General features: G+C 31.7%; 1 protein-coding gene across 1 annotated transcript; it reads left to right on the top strand.

Annotated features, from left to right (window-relative positions):
- Positions 1-2,546: 2,546 nt before the first annotated feature.
- On the top strand, positions 2,547-14,914 carry LOC143068263 (uncharacterized). The gene is made up of 6 exons (XM_076242184.1): positions 2,547-2,730; positions 6,712-6,886; positions 7,687-7,989; positions 9,862-9,928; positions 11,597-11,661; positions 12,404-14,914. Exons 1-6 carry the CDS (start codon positions 2,695-2,697, stop codon positions 12,481-12,483), a joined length of 726 nt encoding a protein of 241 aa, XP_076098299.1. The 5' UTR covers positions 2,547-2,694; the 3' UTR covers positions 12,484-14,914.
- The last annotated feature ends 27 nt before the right edge of the window (positions 14,915-14,941 follow it).

Below are 14,941 nucleotides of genomic sequence, written 5' to 3'. Positions count from 1 at the left end.
TTTGGCCTGAATTAAAAGTACATTTAGAGCCATTTTAACCCTTCCCAAACTTACTGCTTCCACCTGGATAAGGTAATATCATATTAAACTATAACGAAATTGTGCCTGCTCCGATTTTTCAAACCTATCTTTTTTTGGCATTGATAAAAGCAGCACGTGGCGATTATTGATTCAATTCAAAAAGATTATATTTAAATTATAACCTTAACATATTAAAACATTTAAATTTTGTATAAGAATATTCAAAACCAATTTATCAAACTTGATTATTTGATTGTCTCCATACTAAGGACTATGTGATATATTGTTATGTTAAGGTTTTATCGGTGAAGGGAACCAGATTGGCCGGAAAGAACAAACGACATTTAGCAGAGCACTGCTCAATTAAACTAGGAGTCCAATGCATATGCACATGCCACGTAAAAGGTTTGAAATCTCCGCCAGTGTAGACGGTCTAGTTAATATACAATGGACGAACTACTTAGAACATGCGACTGCCGATGACATATTTTAACTATTTTTGTCATACAATACCTGTCATAGTACTAACTTTGTAGTTGGCAGGAAAGTAAATTAAATAAAACAGGTTTGCTGTTCCCTTTATTTCATACTTGTAACTTTGTTATTATGAGTAAAAGAGAGATGAAAGATAAAAGAGGAATATTCAAATTTATAAAAAAAAAATGACATGACAATGGCAAAAACGGATTAACAACAAACAACTATAGTATACACATCACATGATACAAAACTATAGACTCAGCAACACGACCACCCCTCTGCAACAAACAATTTTAGTAAAAACACACCTGAAGTGATTCAGGTGCTCCTTAGGGAAGAATTTACAGATATTGATCCTCATGAGGCTTGTGTGCTTTTGCGCATGTAAGTTCCGTCCGGGTAATACATCTAATTCGTTAGGTCAAGAGAGAAAAGCACGGTTTTTTTGTTACGACAATTTCGATATATCCGTCGTCATCTGTGAAACAAATATTCCCTGACGGTCAAGCAATTCATGGTGGCGTCTATCAATTTTTTGAATTGGATGATTTCAGCTTTATAATTGAAAAGCTACCTTGTAAGCAGCAACCCTCTATCAAGGAATTTCTCATAGAAACTACAAAGTCGGTGATATATACTTAATATACAAGCGCTTCTGGAATGTTCTTACATAGAAATAAAGTTTACAATTGAGAAACTGAAATCCTCTTTTAATCGCAACATTATGTTCTCAAATGACCATTATTATCAATTTTAAGGTCAAAATAAGAGTCAGACTTAACTGTATCTTTTGTATCCGTTATCTAATGATCAATGGATTGGACAGATGCGTTAAACATAGTCACCAAACTTCGAAATTTATAGCGAGAGGACATTATATTTATGACGGAACGTAAAGTTCAGTAAAAAGATAGGAAAGCTAACTTCTTTTGTTCTAAGTTATTTGCTCCTATATGGAGTCAGTCTCATATTAATAAAGGAACAAGTAATATTAAGATTAGTTACGCATTTTCAGTTAATAAAAAAGGATGCAAACATTGGAAAGTAAAACAATGGAGCCGTGATGAAAATGCATTTCGTTTACTGATTCTAGTTAAGAGAGCTAGTGTATCGAACATGTACTGAGCAACTGAAAAAGATTTTGACATTTTTCTTTGTGGTAAATTCAGACATTTCAGAGTTGTATAGTTTAAAATGACCGTTACAGAAGTAAAACCCGTTACAAGTGTCTGCACACACAAAAAGCATTTAAAAAAAAGAACCATACATATTAAAACTTAAAGCACAATAAAAAAAATAGTGTAGTCGAACACATTGTAAATTTGAATAACATCTACTATCAAGGTCTAGATAGTGGGTCCCTAATTTCCTTACTTTTTTATGTTAGTCTTTTTTTTCATTTAATTTGCCCATTATATTCTTTGTTGTATATTTAATATCTAACTATTCTCTTATAAATACTTTTTCTTATTTTTGTCCATTTTTCCCTATTCAATATTTTAAATGGTTCGGAGCAGGGCATTTTCATTTTCAGACCTTTTATGAATGGCCATTAAATTTTTTTTCCCCCCCCAAGATCATGCAATATGCGGAATTGGTATCAAAACATTACAGCAAATGTTGGCCTCTTTCTTTCAAGCAAATGTGTTTTGTTTATGATTCTCTTCCTGTAGCTATAGTTTCTTGCTTAGTTTGAATTTCTTGCTCGTTGGAACAAAGAAAACACAAAACAAGATAAATATGCAATAACTTTCTTCCCCGTTGTTTTACAGTTAATTATCAATTATCAATTGTGCATTTATGTTAGTGTTATCGTGGATCTAATATTATTAATTTTAGTTTTATTAAGAAAAACATGAATAAATGTCATGTCACTGAGCATCCTAATACATCTCTTACTCCCCGGGATCTCTTAAAACAGGAATTGCTATCTTTTCCTTTTCTGTTTGTAACGTTCCGGAAAAAATGTCAATAACCTATATTCAACTGCGTCTTAAAAGTTTAAAGGAATTTTGATCTAAAAATAGAAAATGAATAACCAGGTATTTTCTTTCTTGTCGAGCAACAATCCAAAACGAAAGTAACATGAACATTTTAGAAGCTTTTGATGGTAGAGACTAACAAAACTGGTTCAAGTGAAGTGATGACAGCAAATAATGTAGTGCTCGTTACTGGAAAAAGAAATACAGCAGCATGAAGTCAATATTTATTAAGTTACTAGTGTCATTTGTAAGTCGATAATACTTTCTGTCACTAAGTCTTGCCAAGATCAACTGTTCAATTCAATATGGTAAGGGTACACTAATACGTAGTTGATTAAGGTAATTTATACTCTTAAATTAATGCAATAGTGAAACAAATTTGCAATATATAAAATCAAAGTTTAAGCTTAAGATCGCGTCCGGGTTCGAGAATTTCTCGCTGCATTGAAGACCTGTTGGTGACCTTCTGCTGTTGTCTGTTCTATGGTCGAGTTGTTGACTCTTTGACACATTCCCCATTTTCATTCTAAATTTTACACATTGACTTTATGTTAATTTTCTTTAGAAATCTATATAACAGGCCGGGAGAGATCCTTATATTATACTCATTTATATGCACAGGTAGGATCCTTTACTATAGGTAATTTAGCTGATCTGTAACAATAACATCTTCATGCCTTATATATCATATACTGCAGTACGCCGCTAGATTAAAACTGACGTGGAAAGGTAACACACGGCCAGCGAAAGCTCTTTTTTGAGAGCCCAGGTGGTCGTGTGGTCTAGCGGGACGGCTGCAGTGCAGGCGATTTGGTGTGACGATATCACAGCAGCATGGGTTCGAATCCCGGCGAGGGAAGAATCAAAATTTGCGAAAGCAAATTTACAGATCTAACATTGTTGGGTTGATGTTTAGACGAGTTGTATATACATTATGTACACAGCCATGTATCACCATCATTGATGGCGATCCGATGGATACATCTGTTGTAGGGTTGTCACTGACTCAGACGTACGTATACATAATTAAAGGATATATACATATTATTCGTGTTAGTAACAAAGTTATTGATTTTAACCTGAGAAATTTATGTATTACTGAAAAATTATTACACCAGGGTTTTCGATATCACAAACTAGTCAAGACATTTACTAAATTTTATCATCGGCACAAGGACTTCATTCGTAAATATAGCTCAACATGTAGATTTCTTATACGTTCAGGTATTTCATATTCAATCTTCTATGGTTATATTCTTATAAAACACAAAATGTCAGTATTCACCTCAGAAGCTAACAAAACCTTTAAATAGACTTATTAATAAGGGATATAATTACGAATGTAGGACAGAAAGTCACAGGACAAAAAGTCACAGACAAAAAGTCACGGACAAAAAGTCACAGGACAAAAAGTCACAATTCATTTCTTCTGATTATTTTCTTTGAATAAAAACTGCTTATTTCTAGAAAAATATTTTTGTCTTTTTCTTGAACTATTGGATATAAACCAACTTTGTTAACAAAATTTATCCAAAAAATATCAAAGATGATCAAATAATTGTTAAAAAAACAAAATGTAAAAATGGCTTGGCACTTAAATGGCTTCATGGTGCCAAGAAATATATCTTTTGCATGATTAGAATTAAATAAATCTTGATTTTTCAAGTATAATGACACATTTCCTAAACTTTAATATGAATATATGTATTAAAAAGTAAATATTTCAAGATATTTCTCTTAAATATTCAAACAATTGTCGACAAATTATTTGTGACTTTTTGTCCTGTGACTTTTGTCCTACCAAATTTGTGACTTTATGTCCTGTGACTTTTTGTCCTGTGACTTTCTGTCCGTTTACCATAATTACGACTCTGCTGTCAGGTCATTAAAGATTGCATATTTTGGCTTTAATATTAATTTACTTAATATAGGGTCTTTGCATCGGAACTGAACACATTTATTTAAAAGCCAGTTGTTAGCATGAAATGGGTTATGTTCTTCTCATATATGTTATGATCGATGGTATGATACTTAAACCCTAACCGGAGGGATTGTGCCTGATATCCATATGATGAAGGCATAATCTTTCAATCAGTTTAGTTGAGGTCTGGAGCTGACATGTCAGTTAACTGCTAGTAGTTTGTTTATTGTCACTTTGTTTATTTTCTTTTGTTATATCTTCTGACATTAGACTCGAACTTCTCTTGAACTTAATTTAATGTGCGTATTGTTATGCGTTTACTTTTCTTTTAGTCCTGCCTACTCGCACCACTCGTGAGAAACAGTAAAGTTCCGATGAATTTAGCCCTGCCAACTTGCCACATGTATGGATAAATAAGAGAATGTTGTATGAGTGCTAATGAAACAACTCACCATCTAAGTCACAATGTATAAAAAAGTTAATAATTATAGGTAAAAAATCAACTTTAAACACAGAGCTTTGGTGTACACCGAACAGCAAGCTGTTAAGGGCCTTAAAATGTCTAGTGTAATACAATTCAAACTGGAAAACCAAGGGCTCGTCTATATAAGAAACGAGAAACAAGAAACATTTATTTGAGTTTCGTTCTTTCTTATAACGTGACTCTGTACTTTAAAAAAATCCTATAAGTATGTTATATATGATATATAATATGTCATTATGTTATATTTCTATTATAAATTAGAAAATACGGTGGAACCACCAACGTCAAAATCCTTTCATCACGTAGTGAAATGAACCATTTGTGGATTCTTATAAATTCTATGGAACTTTTGGACTTTTTTAAATCTTGGTCTATTTCTGAAATAAATTCTTACATACTTTTGATTTTTAACCCTGTATGCTAACATTGCCCATGTGAATTTTAAAAATTGTTTGTATAAGCATTCATGACATTGAACGACAAAATATGTGACGTATAAATTTTCAACATTTGAAAATGCCTGTACCAAGGCAGGAATATAACAGTTGTATTCCATTCGTTTTTTATGTGTTTTGTAATTTGATTTTGACAAGTGATTAGGGACTTTCCGATTTGATTTCCTCTGAGTTCAGTATTTGTCTAGAGGTGACGTTAATCAGATGTGTATACTACAAAATCCAAAAATCTGTTAGTGTTCAAACATTCTTAGACTATTTCATCAGGCAATATAATCAAAACCGTTGACCGTACACAGTTTAAAAAAGTATTCTTCCTTTCCAAACTCTAAGTTTCAAATAATAATAATAATGGCAAACTCAGATCTTTCCTTCAAGCGGGATTAAAAGTGCTCTGTTAAAAATAAATCTGATTCAAACATTAATTCTTTGAAACTGACATTGTCAAAATGCCTGATTTCAAAATAAAAGTGACAAAAGTGTGTCAAAATTCATATCTGATATTCTTCCTCAGTCATTAGTATAATAACCTTCCATCATTACCGAAATGTACAAAGAAATAACACGACGGGTGCCGTATACGGTTTATGAAATGTTTGCCCTTACGGAGCACCCGCTTTCACTCCCGGTTTTTATTGGAGTTCGTGTTGTTTCTTATTTATTATTTATAACTGTTGATGTAAATGTCCTTTGGTTTTGTGAGTCTTTGTTTACTCCTTGGTTTTGATTGTTATTGTCTTCTTGCTTGGCGACATATTTGTTACGTTAAGAGGACATGTTTTTCAAACAACAATCTGTATTCCTCTGGGAACCAACCAGTGTATCCCAAATGTTACCTATTAATTTAGACTTATCACCGGGTTTGACAAGATACAGAAACAAATTTCTTAAGGTTTTTATAAAGACTTTAATGAACACAAAGCATCAATAAGTTTGAATGACCAGTAATTTAATTACTTTTACATACTTTGTTGGTGTTGATTCGTGTATTCTTTTCTGTTTTCTGCTTTTTTCTAGTGGCGTTAATTTAAACTTTTAATCTCTTATAATGATTTATTGAACTTTATTCTTTTTTATTAAACTATGTGTAACGCCTACTTTTTTTTTTTATTAATTTTCAATGGCATATTCTTGTTTTTAATACTACATGTAATTATTTCTTCCTATATGGATTCATTGGAATACATGAACGTAAATTAACTATGTGTTTATGTCTATTTTGTTTGAATGTATGCGAGGGCCTCATAGACGATTAGTTAGTTAAATTACTTACTGCGTGAACTTTGACCAACCTCTTTAAACAAAGAATTTATCAATATTCTATTGTAATAGTTTTATTGATAAGCCATGTTTTTTTTTTTATTTTAGGTTACGATTTTTTCATATTCAAATGGATATGACAAGAAATGTCCACATTCGTCACAGTGGAATTTCACTTCCAGGTCTTACAGATGTGCGGACCAAAAGACGTATATATGTTTATTTGATCTGTTAAAATCTGTATTCACAGAAACTTGTGGACCTGAAGACGTTTCTAGAGAAGGTAAGATCAAGTGCATTGGATGATAATTTGATTCATATATCAACAGGCCTAGGTATAAACAGATGTTTGACTGAAATATATGTTGACTGTGGTGAATATAACTGAGTTTGGAAATCAACATAAAATAGCCGTAATATTTTTGTTGTCCTATCTTTGGTTATGAATAAGTTCGATTAATGTATCATCATCTTTTTCATTGGAACTTGAACGAACTTTTTCGTAGTTCTAAATTCTCTATCATCCTTCTATGAATGAGCTAGCAGAAAATTGGTTAAAAAAATAGATATCAGTTTGATTGATATTCACACTTTCAAAAATTATGAACTAATGAATACACATTAAAAATGATTGATCAATTGAATACAGTTAAATTTAGGTTGAATAGTTTTTACAGTCTTTGGTTTTAAACCGACTGGGATATATTCTATGGCATTGAAGCATTGATACAAAGACATAGGCTATTAAGTGTAATTGCCTATGAAACAACTACATACGAAGGAACATGTAAGAAACTATGTTTCTCAACGGTTTTGTATGTTTTCTTACATGAAGCATGCTGCTGTATTTCATTATTTTGTTAATTCTTACACATCACATGGTTTCTGGGACTAAGCAGGAGTACAATGGACATACATGATTGCAATTTATATATCACCGACAAAGTTAAACCATTACAACAGATTGAACAAAAAAATCAAAACATCTTGATTTTACACTCTATATGTATCATATGACTGACCATAAGGTTATTTACTTGACTTGGAATCAGACAGTGGTCACATCGATTCTTTTTTTTTCAGGTACAAAATACACCTTGAACCCAAACCTAGAACAAGTTCCATGTGATGCAATTCAATACCAACCATTTACTTTTACAACTAATGGAAATAGTCAATGTGCATTTGGTAAATCCTTATGTATATCAAGTGGGCAGATTTTGGCTAGTAATGGAAGTTCCTTAGCAGACGCCAACTGTAGATGTGACTACACACGAGGCTTTGATTATATCATACCACCAAAGGATCCCTGTTTGTGTAAACCAGCAGAGGAAGACTGCAGTTGTTACATAAGAAAATGTGATGATGACAAAGTCATGATAGCAGGTAAATATTAATAAAGTTAACAGTATAAGCATTGTTATCTATTTTCAAAGTGTTTTGTATCTTTGAGATTGAAGAAGAAAATACCTGTACACTTTTCGAAATGACTGTAAATGATTAAAGTGTGTTATTGAATACTTTTGTCTGTGCATCTGATGATATCTTAAATTACGTATGCTTAATAGCATCACGGAGATTTGCGGAAAACATGTAAGCCAGTTAGAGAGCATTCCAATAACAAACATGACCATTATACATTAAAGAGTAACATATGCTTTTTGTGAAGTCTCCATTTCTAAAAAGCAAAATTCCAGCAGCGCCTGCATACGGAGTATTTATCTTCTAGTTGATACGATATTCTCGAGCTTACATTCCCTATCATGATTTCCTTGGTAGAAGGTTGCTGCTCACAAGAATTCCAAATGGTGTAGTTGAAATCATCGTAAATCTTACGAATGCCATCACGAGTTGTTTGACAGTTATAAAATAACTGTTTCACAGATGATATCGAAGATGTTCCTTTTATCGTAACTACAATCCATTTCCATTTTCACGAATGTGACCCTTCGAATTAGACTATTATCCGGATCCGTTATAACATGAGAAACACGACGGGTGTTACATGTGGAGCAGGATATTTGCTTACCCTTCCGGAGCACCTGTGTCGTAAACGTATATTATGCATGTTTGTTCATTGGTAAGAATGCATTTTTATTATATAGATTAGACCGTTGGTTTTTCCCGTTTAATTGATTTTATACTAGTCATTTTTGAGGTCTTTTATAGCTTGCTGTTCGGGGTGAGCCAAGGCTCTGTGTTTAAGGTCGTTACTTGACCTATAATGGTTTACTTTTATAAATTGTTACAGGGATACAGAGTTGTCTCATTGGCACTCATACCACATCTTCATATATCTATCTATCAATTTGTAACTAAATAACTAGAAATTTGCAATAAGAATAATATCATATCATTGATTTAGAAATGATATTATATTTTTATCTACAAGATCAAATATTTTATCACGTAATTTGTTTATACGCTTTTTCATGAATTAGACGGGATGTATCTGTATATATTGTTGACCCTTTAGTTTGTATATCCGTCATTCTGTTAGTCATATATATTTCCATTTTGAATTTGAACATTACTGCGATATATGGCCACCTGTAACGGATAAAAGATCCATATTGATTCTGATTCATTCCATGCAAAGTCACGGTCGTATGCATTACAGGTATAAAAATAAACTGAGATTTGTTTAAAACAATTTTTATCACATTTCAAATTCAGTTTCACACATAATGATAATGAGAGGATTATCCTAGATTATTTATAAGTTAATACCTTAAATAAGAAGGTCAACTGTAAATATACCGTGGCAAAAATATGTACCCGAAAAGTAGTATGTTGGTATTAATTCCCTGTTAATGTTGAGGTATTAGTTCCTATGTTTGAAGGTCGAGGTCCAAATTTCTGAAGAAAAAAATGTGTAAAAAATTGGTTTTATGATGGTTACTCAAATACTGCATACGGATTTGCAATTTCACTTGAATATATACTCACATATAAAAGAAACACCTATTTTAATGATTTTGAAGTCTAAGTCTTCATGACTTTTTGTTATTTTTCATGTTATTACTTCTCAATCGAGGTCAAATTTACCCTAAGAAAAGAAAATTCCTTAAACTGGTGTAAGGACGTAATACATAGGATGTAATCTTACTTGATCATTTAGTCACATATTATAAAAGGAAGATCTCTAAAGTTTCACAACACTGCTTGTCTAAGGTTAAGATGATGCTAAAATGTAAGTGTGTAGGGTTGCTTTCTGAAGGCAAGTTTTATTGCCTAAATCTGCCCATACTATTTCAGATTACAGATGTATGAAGAGAGTTGAGACTATTTTGCCTGAAGATATAAAATGTCCACTTATCAGCAGGTAATGAGACATGAACATTTTGAGTAATATCATCCATATAAACATTTAAAATACTTAAATAATAAGTTAGATATTTTGTTACCGCAAACTACTTAAACCTTTACGAAATTTGTTCATAGATTTATTCCTGTAGAAATATTATCACAAATGGAATATCATGCCCTACGTTATATTGCAATATTATTTATAGTTCTTCTTCCATTGAAAACCCCAAGGGTGACTGGGGTATAGAAATATGGTCATTTGGTCTTCTCCCGACCGGCAGTAAAACGCTTGCCAAAGTGGGGCGTCCGTTTGGCTGTGCGGGATGTATCAAGTTCGCAGTCACGTCCGGTCAGAAGGGGGACGTTAAATCCGATGCCTCGTTTAAAGAGAGTGCCACGCTCTTTGCACGTTAAGAACCCTTGCAACAACTCTTTGAGGGGTCCGTAGGTGGCCTGTTGCAATGCAAAATTTCTGTCCCTATCCAATATACCCTTATTTTCAAGTGGCAGTCCAAATTTCCCCGACCATCTTCCCAGATGGCATCTATTGTATCAACCTACCTATTGTATTTATTGTGAACTTGTTCTCGTCCTGAATATGCATGAAATATTTGCCACTGGACGTTAAGCAACAAACAATCAATTAATCTTCCATTGAAAAAAAATTGAAAGGTTATCAATATAACATTGTAGCAAGATATTTTTATTATCGTCTTATCGGTACTTAAAGTGATACAATGTTTAATAGTTCAATATTACCTATAGATGTAGTACTAACCAGTAATTTTTTTTTATAATGTATTACTATATTGATTTGACATTTTTATTTCTGCATTGCACAAGGTCATACGTCTTTTCACAATCTTGGCGTCTTTGTAAATTGGACGTTGACTAATTTACATTATAGTCTAGGAAATACCGAGAACATGGTTAATTAACCATGGTTTATTAATCAAAATTGACCTATATATTCTGACAAAGTGAGTACTCTGAAATCAGCATTTTTCTCAAAAACATCTACACCAAACTAATTCAAATTTGGTTAGCAGCTTGACAGTGATGAGTTTTGATTTGTGAATGCTTTTGTAAATGTCAGTTACCTGCTACTTTTTTGCTAATACTTTTAATTGTTCAATATGTTAAATGAACCTTAAATTGTTAGCTTCACATTTTACAAACACTACAAGACAAAAGGATTTCATCTTGGTCAGCGGTTCAATAATGATTTTAAGTGTGCTTGTGCACTTTGCAGATTTGTTAGATGCCTTCTTCCTGAATGTCTAAAATTTAAATTAGAAGTTGGGGTATGCTTAAAGCAACATTTGCACACATCAAATAAGCAAAACTCATCTATTGCTGGAAATACACTAGTCTTTAACAATATTCAGAACTGTGACTTACGAAAAAGATTTTTGAAAATATGAATGGCCGAAATACAAATCATGTCGTAATGGTTACATGTAGCTGTGCCTGGGGGAATATCATCAGATAAATTAAAAAGATAAATATTTAGCGTCTTCAAAAGTAGAGAAAATTCAGTATCTACACACAGTCTAAGTGATGATTCTTATAATAGTTGGTATTTTACAGTGATGTAACTGTGTATTGTTTAGCGAGGTATTTTGTTACATAAGTAGGAAGAACTAAAGACCATTTCGTGTTACCTTTTATAATGACATTTTAGAATACTACTACCAGAAGACACAGTTCCAGTCGATATGAAACAGTTTAAGCAAGTTTCAAGTTCAAGTAAGCATAAGAAATTAAAAAAAAAGACAATGTGAGCAAAGTGCACCTCTCGCATTCACAATTCATGCAAAATTTATATTATAGGCTTTTATGAGAAATGTCAAAATCAGTCTCCATCAACAATTCTTTAAGAAATATGTCTCTTGGAAATATGAATTGTAGGGACAATTACATTTTAGAGCTTTCAAATCTTTATTTCAGTCTCCAATATATATTTATGAAGAAAAAAAATTACAGAACTTTTTTTATGTCCAACGCGGGAACAGTGAAACTCTGTTCTTTTATCGTGGTTTGAAGTATCATAATGATACTTGGTACCATCATTGTTCAGAATAATGAATATAAAAAAGAAGATGTGGTATGATTGCCAATAAGACAACTCTTCAAAATAGACCAAATGACACAGAATGTAACAGCTATAGGTCACCGTATGGCCTTTAACAATGAACATAGCCCATAATGCATAGTCAGATAAAAAAGGCCATGAAATCAAAATATGCAAAACAATTCAAGTATGCAAGACAAAAAAAGAACAGCACAAATTTAAAGAAATCACTAAAAAAAAATAGACGTGCTCGTACAAAAATAAATAACCGAAAAGATAATTAGGTGCTCCGGAAAGGTAATCCTTCGAACTTTTATTCAGTTTGTGAGTTAATCGCCCCGGTTTACACATCAATAACCTCTATAAAAAAATGTGTTTTATCCTATATTAAAGAAATCTGTACTATCAAATTCTTAGGTACCTGGTCAAATCAGGCTTCAGTTATCTTAATAGTGATAGTCATCATATTTACAGGTAAATATAATATCATATTTTAAAAATAGTTGAAATAATAGTTATCTTTTACTTTACTATAGAATCAGAATTACAATGATCAAGATAATTATGTAGGTTTTTTTTATTCCTTCAAGGAGTTTAACAACTTTTTCCGCGGCAAATTTCACGTAGCCAAAACAAATCTTTTGAAATATGCACGATGGCCAAATAACTTTTTGCGAATTTTCGTAAAATAAACCTTCTAGAATATCTGTTTAGCGAAAATAAATCTGAAGTGCACATTTGCACGTCAAAATATACATTAGCTTATAACGTCATATTGGTTTAACACTTTATTTACATTTGCATACATGACGACCGCCTACTGATTAGGCATATATTCAGATATTGAAAGTGAAGGCAGTTTGAAATAAAAAGACTCCAAAAGCACTAAGTAGGCTACAAAAGTTTCGTGTTTGTGCTTAAATGAGTATGCAATAGTTACTTTTTTTTAATCTTATCTAAAATAAATTGTAGATTTAATGCAAATTATATCTTTGTTTACAGATTAGTATAATAATACAGTTATTGTCAACATGAAAATTGTTATTTAAAATTATTAGATAACGAACGGATCCTACTGACCTCGAGAAAAAATAGCTTTTCTCTATATAATACTTTTGGTTATTAACTTTCCATGAAGGCAATACTTATACATTATATCATACTATCATATTAGTATGCTCTGTATGTCCCCACCGCAGCGGAGTGGGCGTTAATTTGATAAAATTGCCGTTTCATCAATCTTGTTTGTGATATCACCAAACACAGACATTTCCAGTTCTAATTTGAGTCGCATCACTTTTATTGTTCTTCAGTTAATTATGGCTGTAAATTGAAAAAAAATGAAGACTTGACTGCATATTTTTATGCGGGGGTGACATTCTTCATTTTTATTTTCCAATAGAAAAAATGAACACATTGTGCTTTTTTTTCTATAGCCTTTTTTTTTAGTAAATAGTTCAGACTTTCATCTTGGTTATAGTTTGCAAACGCATATCAGGAATCAGGAACTTAAATATTGGTGATTGAGCAAAAATGACGTCTTGACTATTAGCATTTGACGACGATTTCCTTTATAAGAAATACAGATAAATGTTTTAAAGATTATGTTCTTCTAATTGTTATAAATCGATAATTATATGCATTTGTTGCTGTGATCATCAAAATCTAGATCAGTTTTCAAAATAATAAATTACTTCACAGGAGAAATGTTTTAAAAAGTTAAGATAAACTGCATAAAAAATGACAGATTGATTTCTATATATTAAACAGAACAAATATATATTTGCCGGAGTCCTTATATTCCAATACTTTGGTGCACAAAAATATTTCTCTAGCAATTCTGTGCATGGAAATTTTGAGATAAAAGTTCATGGTTTTGATAATAGTAAATAAGATATTTACAAATATCACAAGGACAAAAAACGATCTTATCACTCATTATATTCATATATATGTGACCGGTCTTTTTGGAGAGTATGTTTTTGTCACATGCACTAAAAACTAGTAAAAGTCTGAAATGGCCGATATCTGTACTCGACTGTATTGATATTTACTCGACCAGTCTCCGTTGGTCTGAAATTTACTAGATAATACTCGACTGTAGTCTGAACCATACGTAATAGTGTAAACTTGTACTTAACCATCTTAAACGGGTTTGAACCATACTCGACCTAGTCTGAACCATACTAAACCAAGTCTTAACCAACCTTGACCTATTTTATGTATCTATACATTGTATTTTATCAATTTAGGAACTGGAAATTTAAACAAGAATTTCAAATAATAAATGTATTCATTATAGCGTTAAAACCAAACTTTCACAAGAAACATAATATTACTTCCAAACCATATTGATCAACAGTTCCACGAATATATACAACATTTTAAAATAAAAATGAAACAAGCTGATCAAATTATCTCAAAACCGAATTGTGACTTATATTTCAATGTTATTAAAAAAATTTGAGTCATTCAGAAATTTTTTATGGTTTAATACTGGACAATTTTAATCATTTAAATTTAAGCCTAGTATAGATTTAGGGTGTCAGTTGAGTAAAAAAAATAATGCAGTGAATTTTTGTTTTTATAATAAAATACATATACATGTAAAATAGTTTTGTAGCAACTTAATCATTTTAAAAAAAATGACACATTTGATTTGTAAAACCAGGAATTTATACAATCATTATAAATAAACTTAGCAATCCTTGATAATCTTGTATAAAAGGAAAATATGTTCCAAAATATGTATTTCATTTAAATTAAGGGGGCTCACGGGTTTAAATTTTCGCGCCCACTGCGCAACAAGTTGCGCATAGTTACGGTATCCATGACGGAAACCGGCCAGTTGTCACAACAATTCATACATTATTATTTAGCGTATTAAAAATAGTTTTGAACCAATAAAACATTTGTTTATTTATACAATATCTTACCTTACGTTTATTTATATTT

The sequence above is a fragment of the Mytilus galloprovincialis genome, chromosome 3, assembly GCF_965363235.1.
Source record: "Mytilus galloprovincialis chromosome 3, xbMytGall1.hap1.1, whole genome shotgun sequence".
Classification (NCBI taxonomy): Eukaryota; Metazoa; Mollusca; class Bivalvia; order Mytilida; family Mytilidae; genus Mytilus; species Mytilus galloprovincialis.
The sequence above is the reverse complement of the archived record's forward strand: the minus strand, read 5'-3'. Positions and strand labels throughout refer to the sequence as shown.

What these genes read in the sequence shown, in the direction of transcription:
- LOC143068263 (XM_076242184.1), top strand. Translation starts at nt 2,695, where the DNA reads ATGAAGTCAATATTTATTAAGTTACTAGTGTCATTT. An exon ending in TGAAGACGTTTCTAGAGAAG is followed by an intron (nt 6,887 to 7,686) that starts GTAAGATCAAGT and finishes TTTTTTTTTCAG; the next exon opens with GTACAAAATACACCTTGAAC. An exon ending in TGACAAAGTCATGATAGCAG is followed by an intron (nt 7,990 to 9,861) that starts GTAAATATTAAT and finishes ATACTATTTCAG; the next exon opens with ATTACAGATGTATGAAGAGA.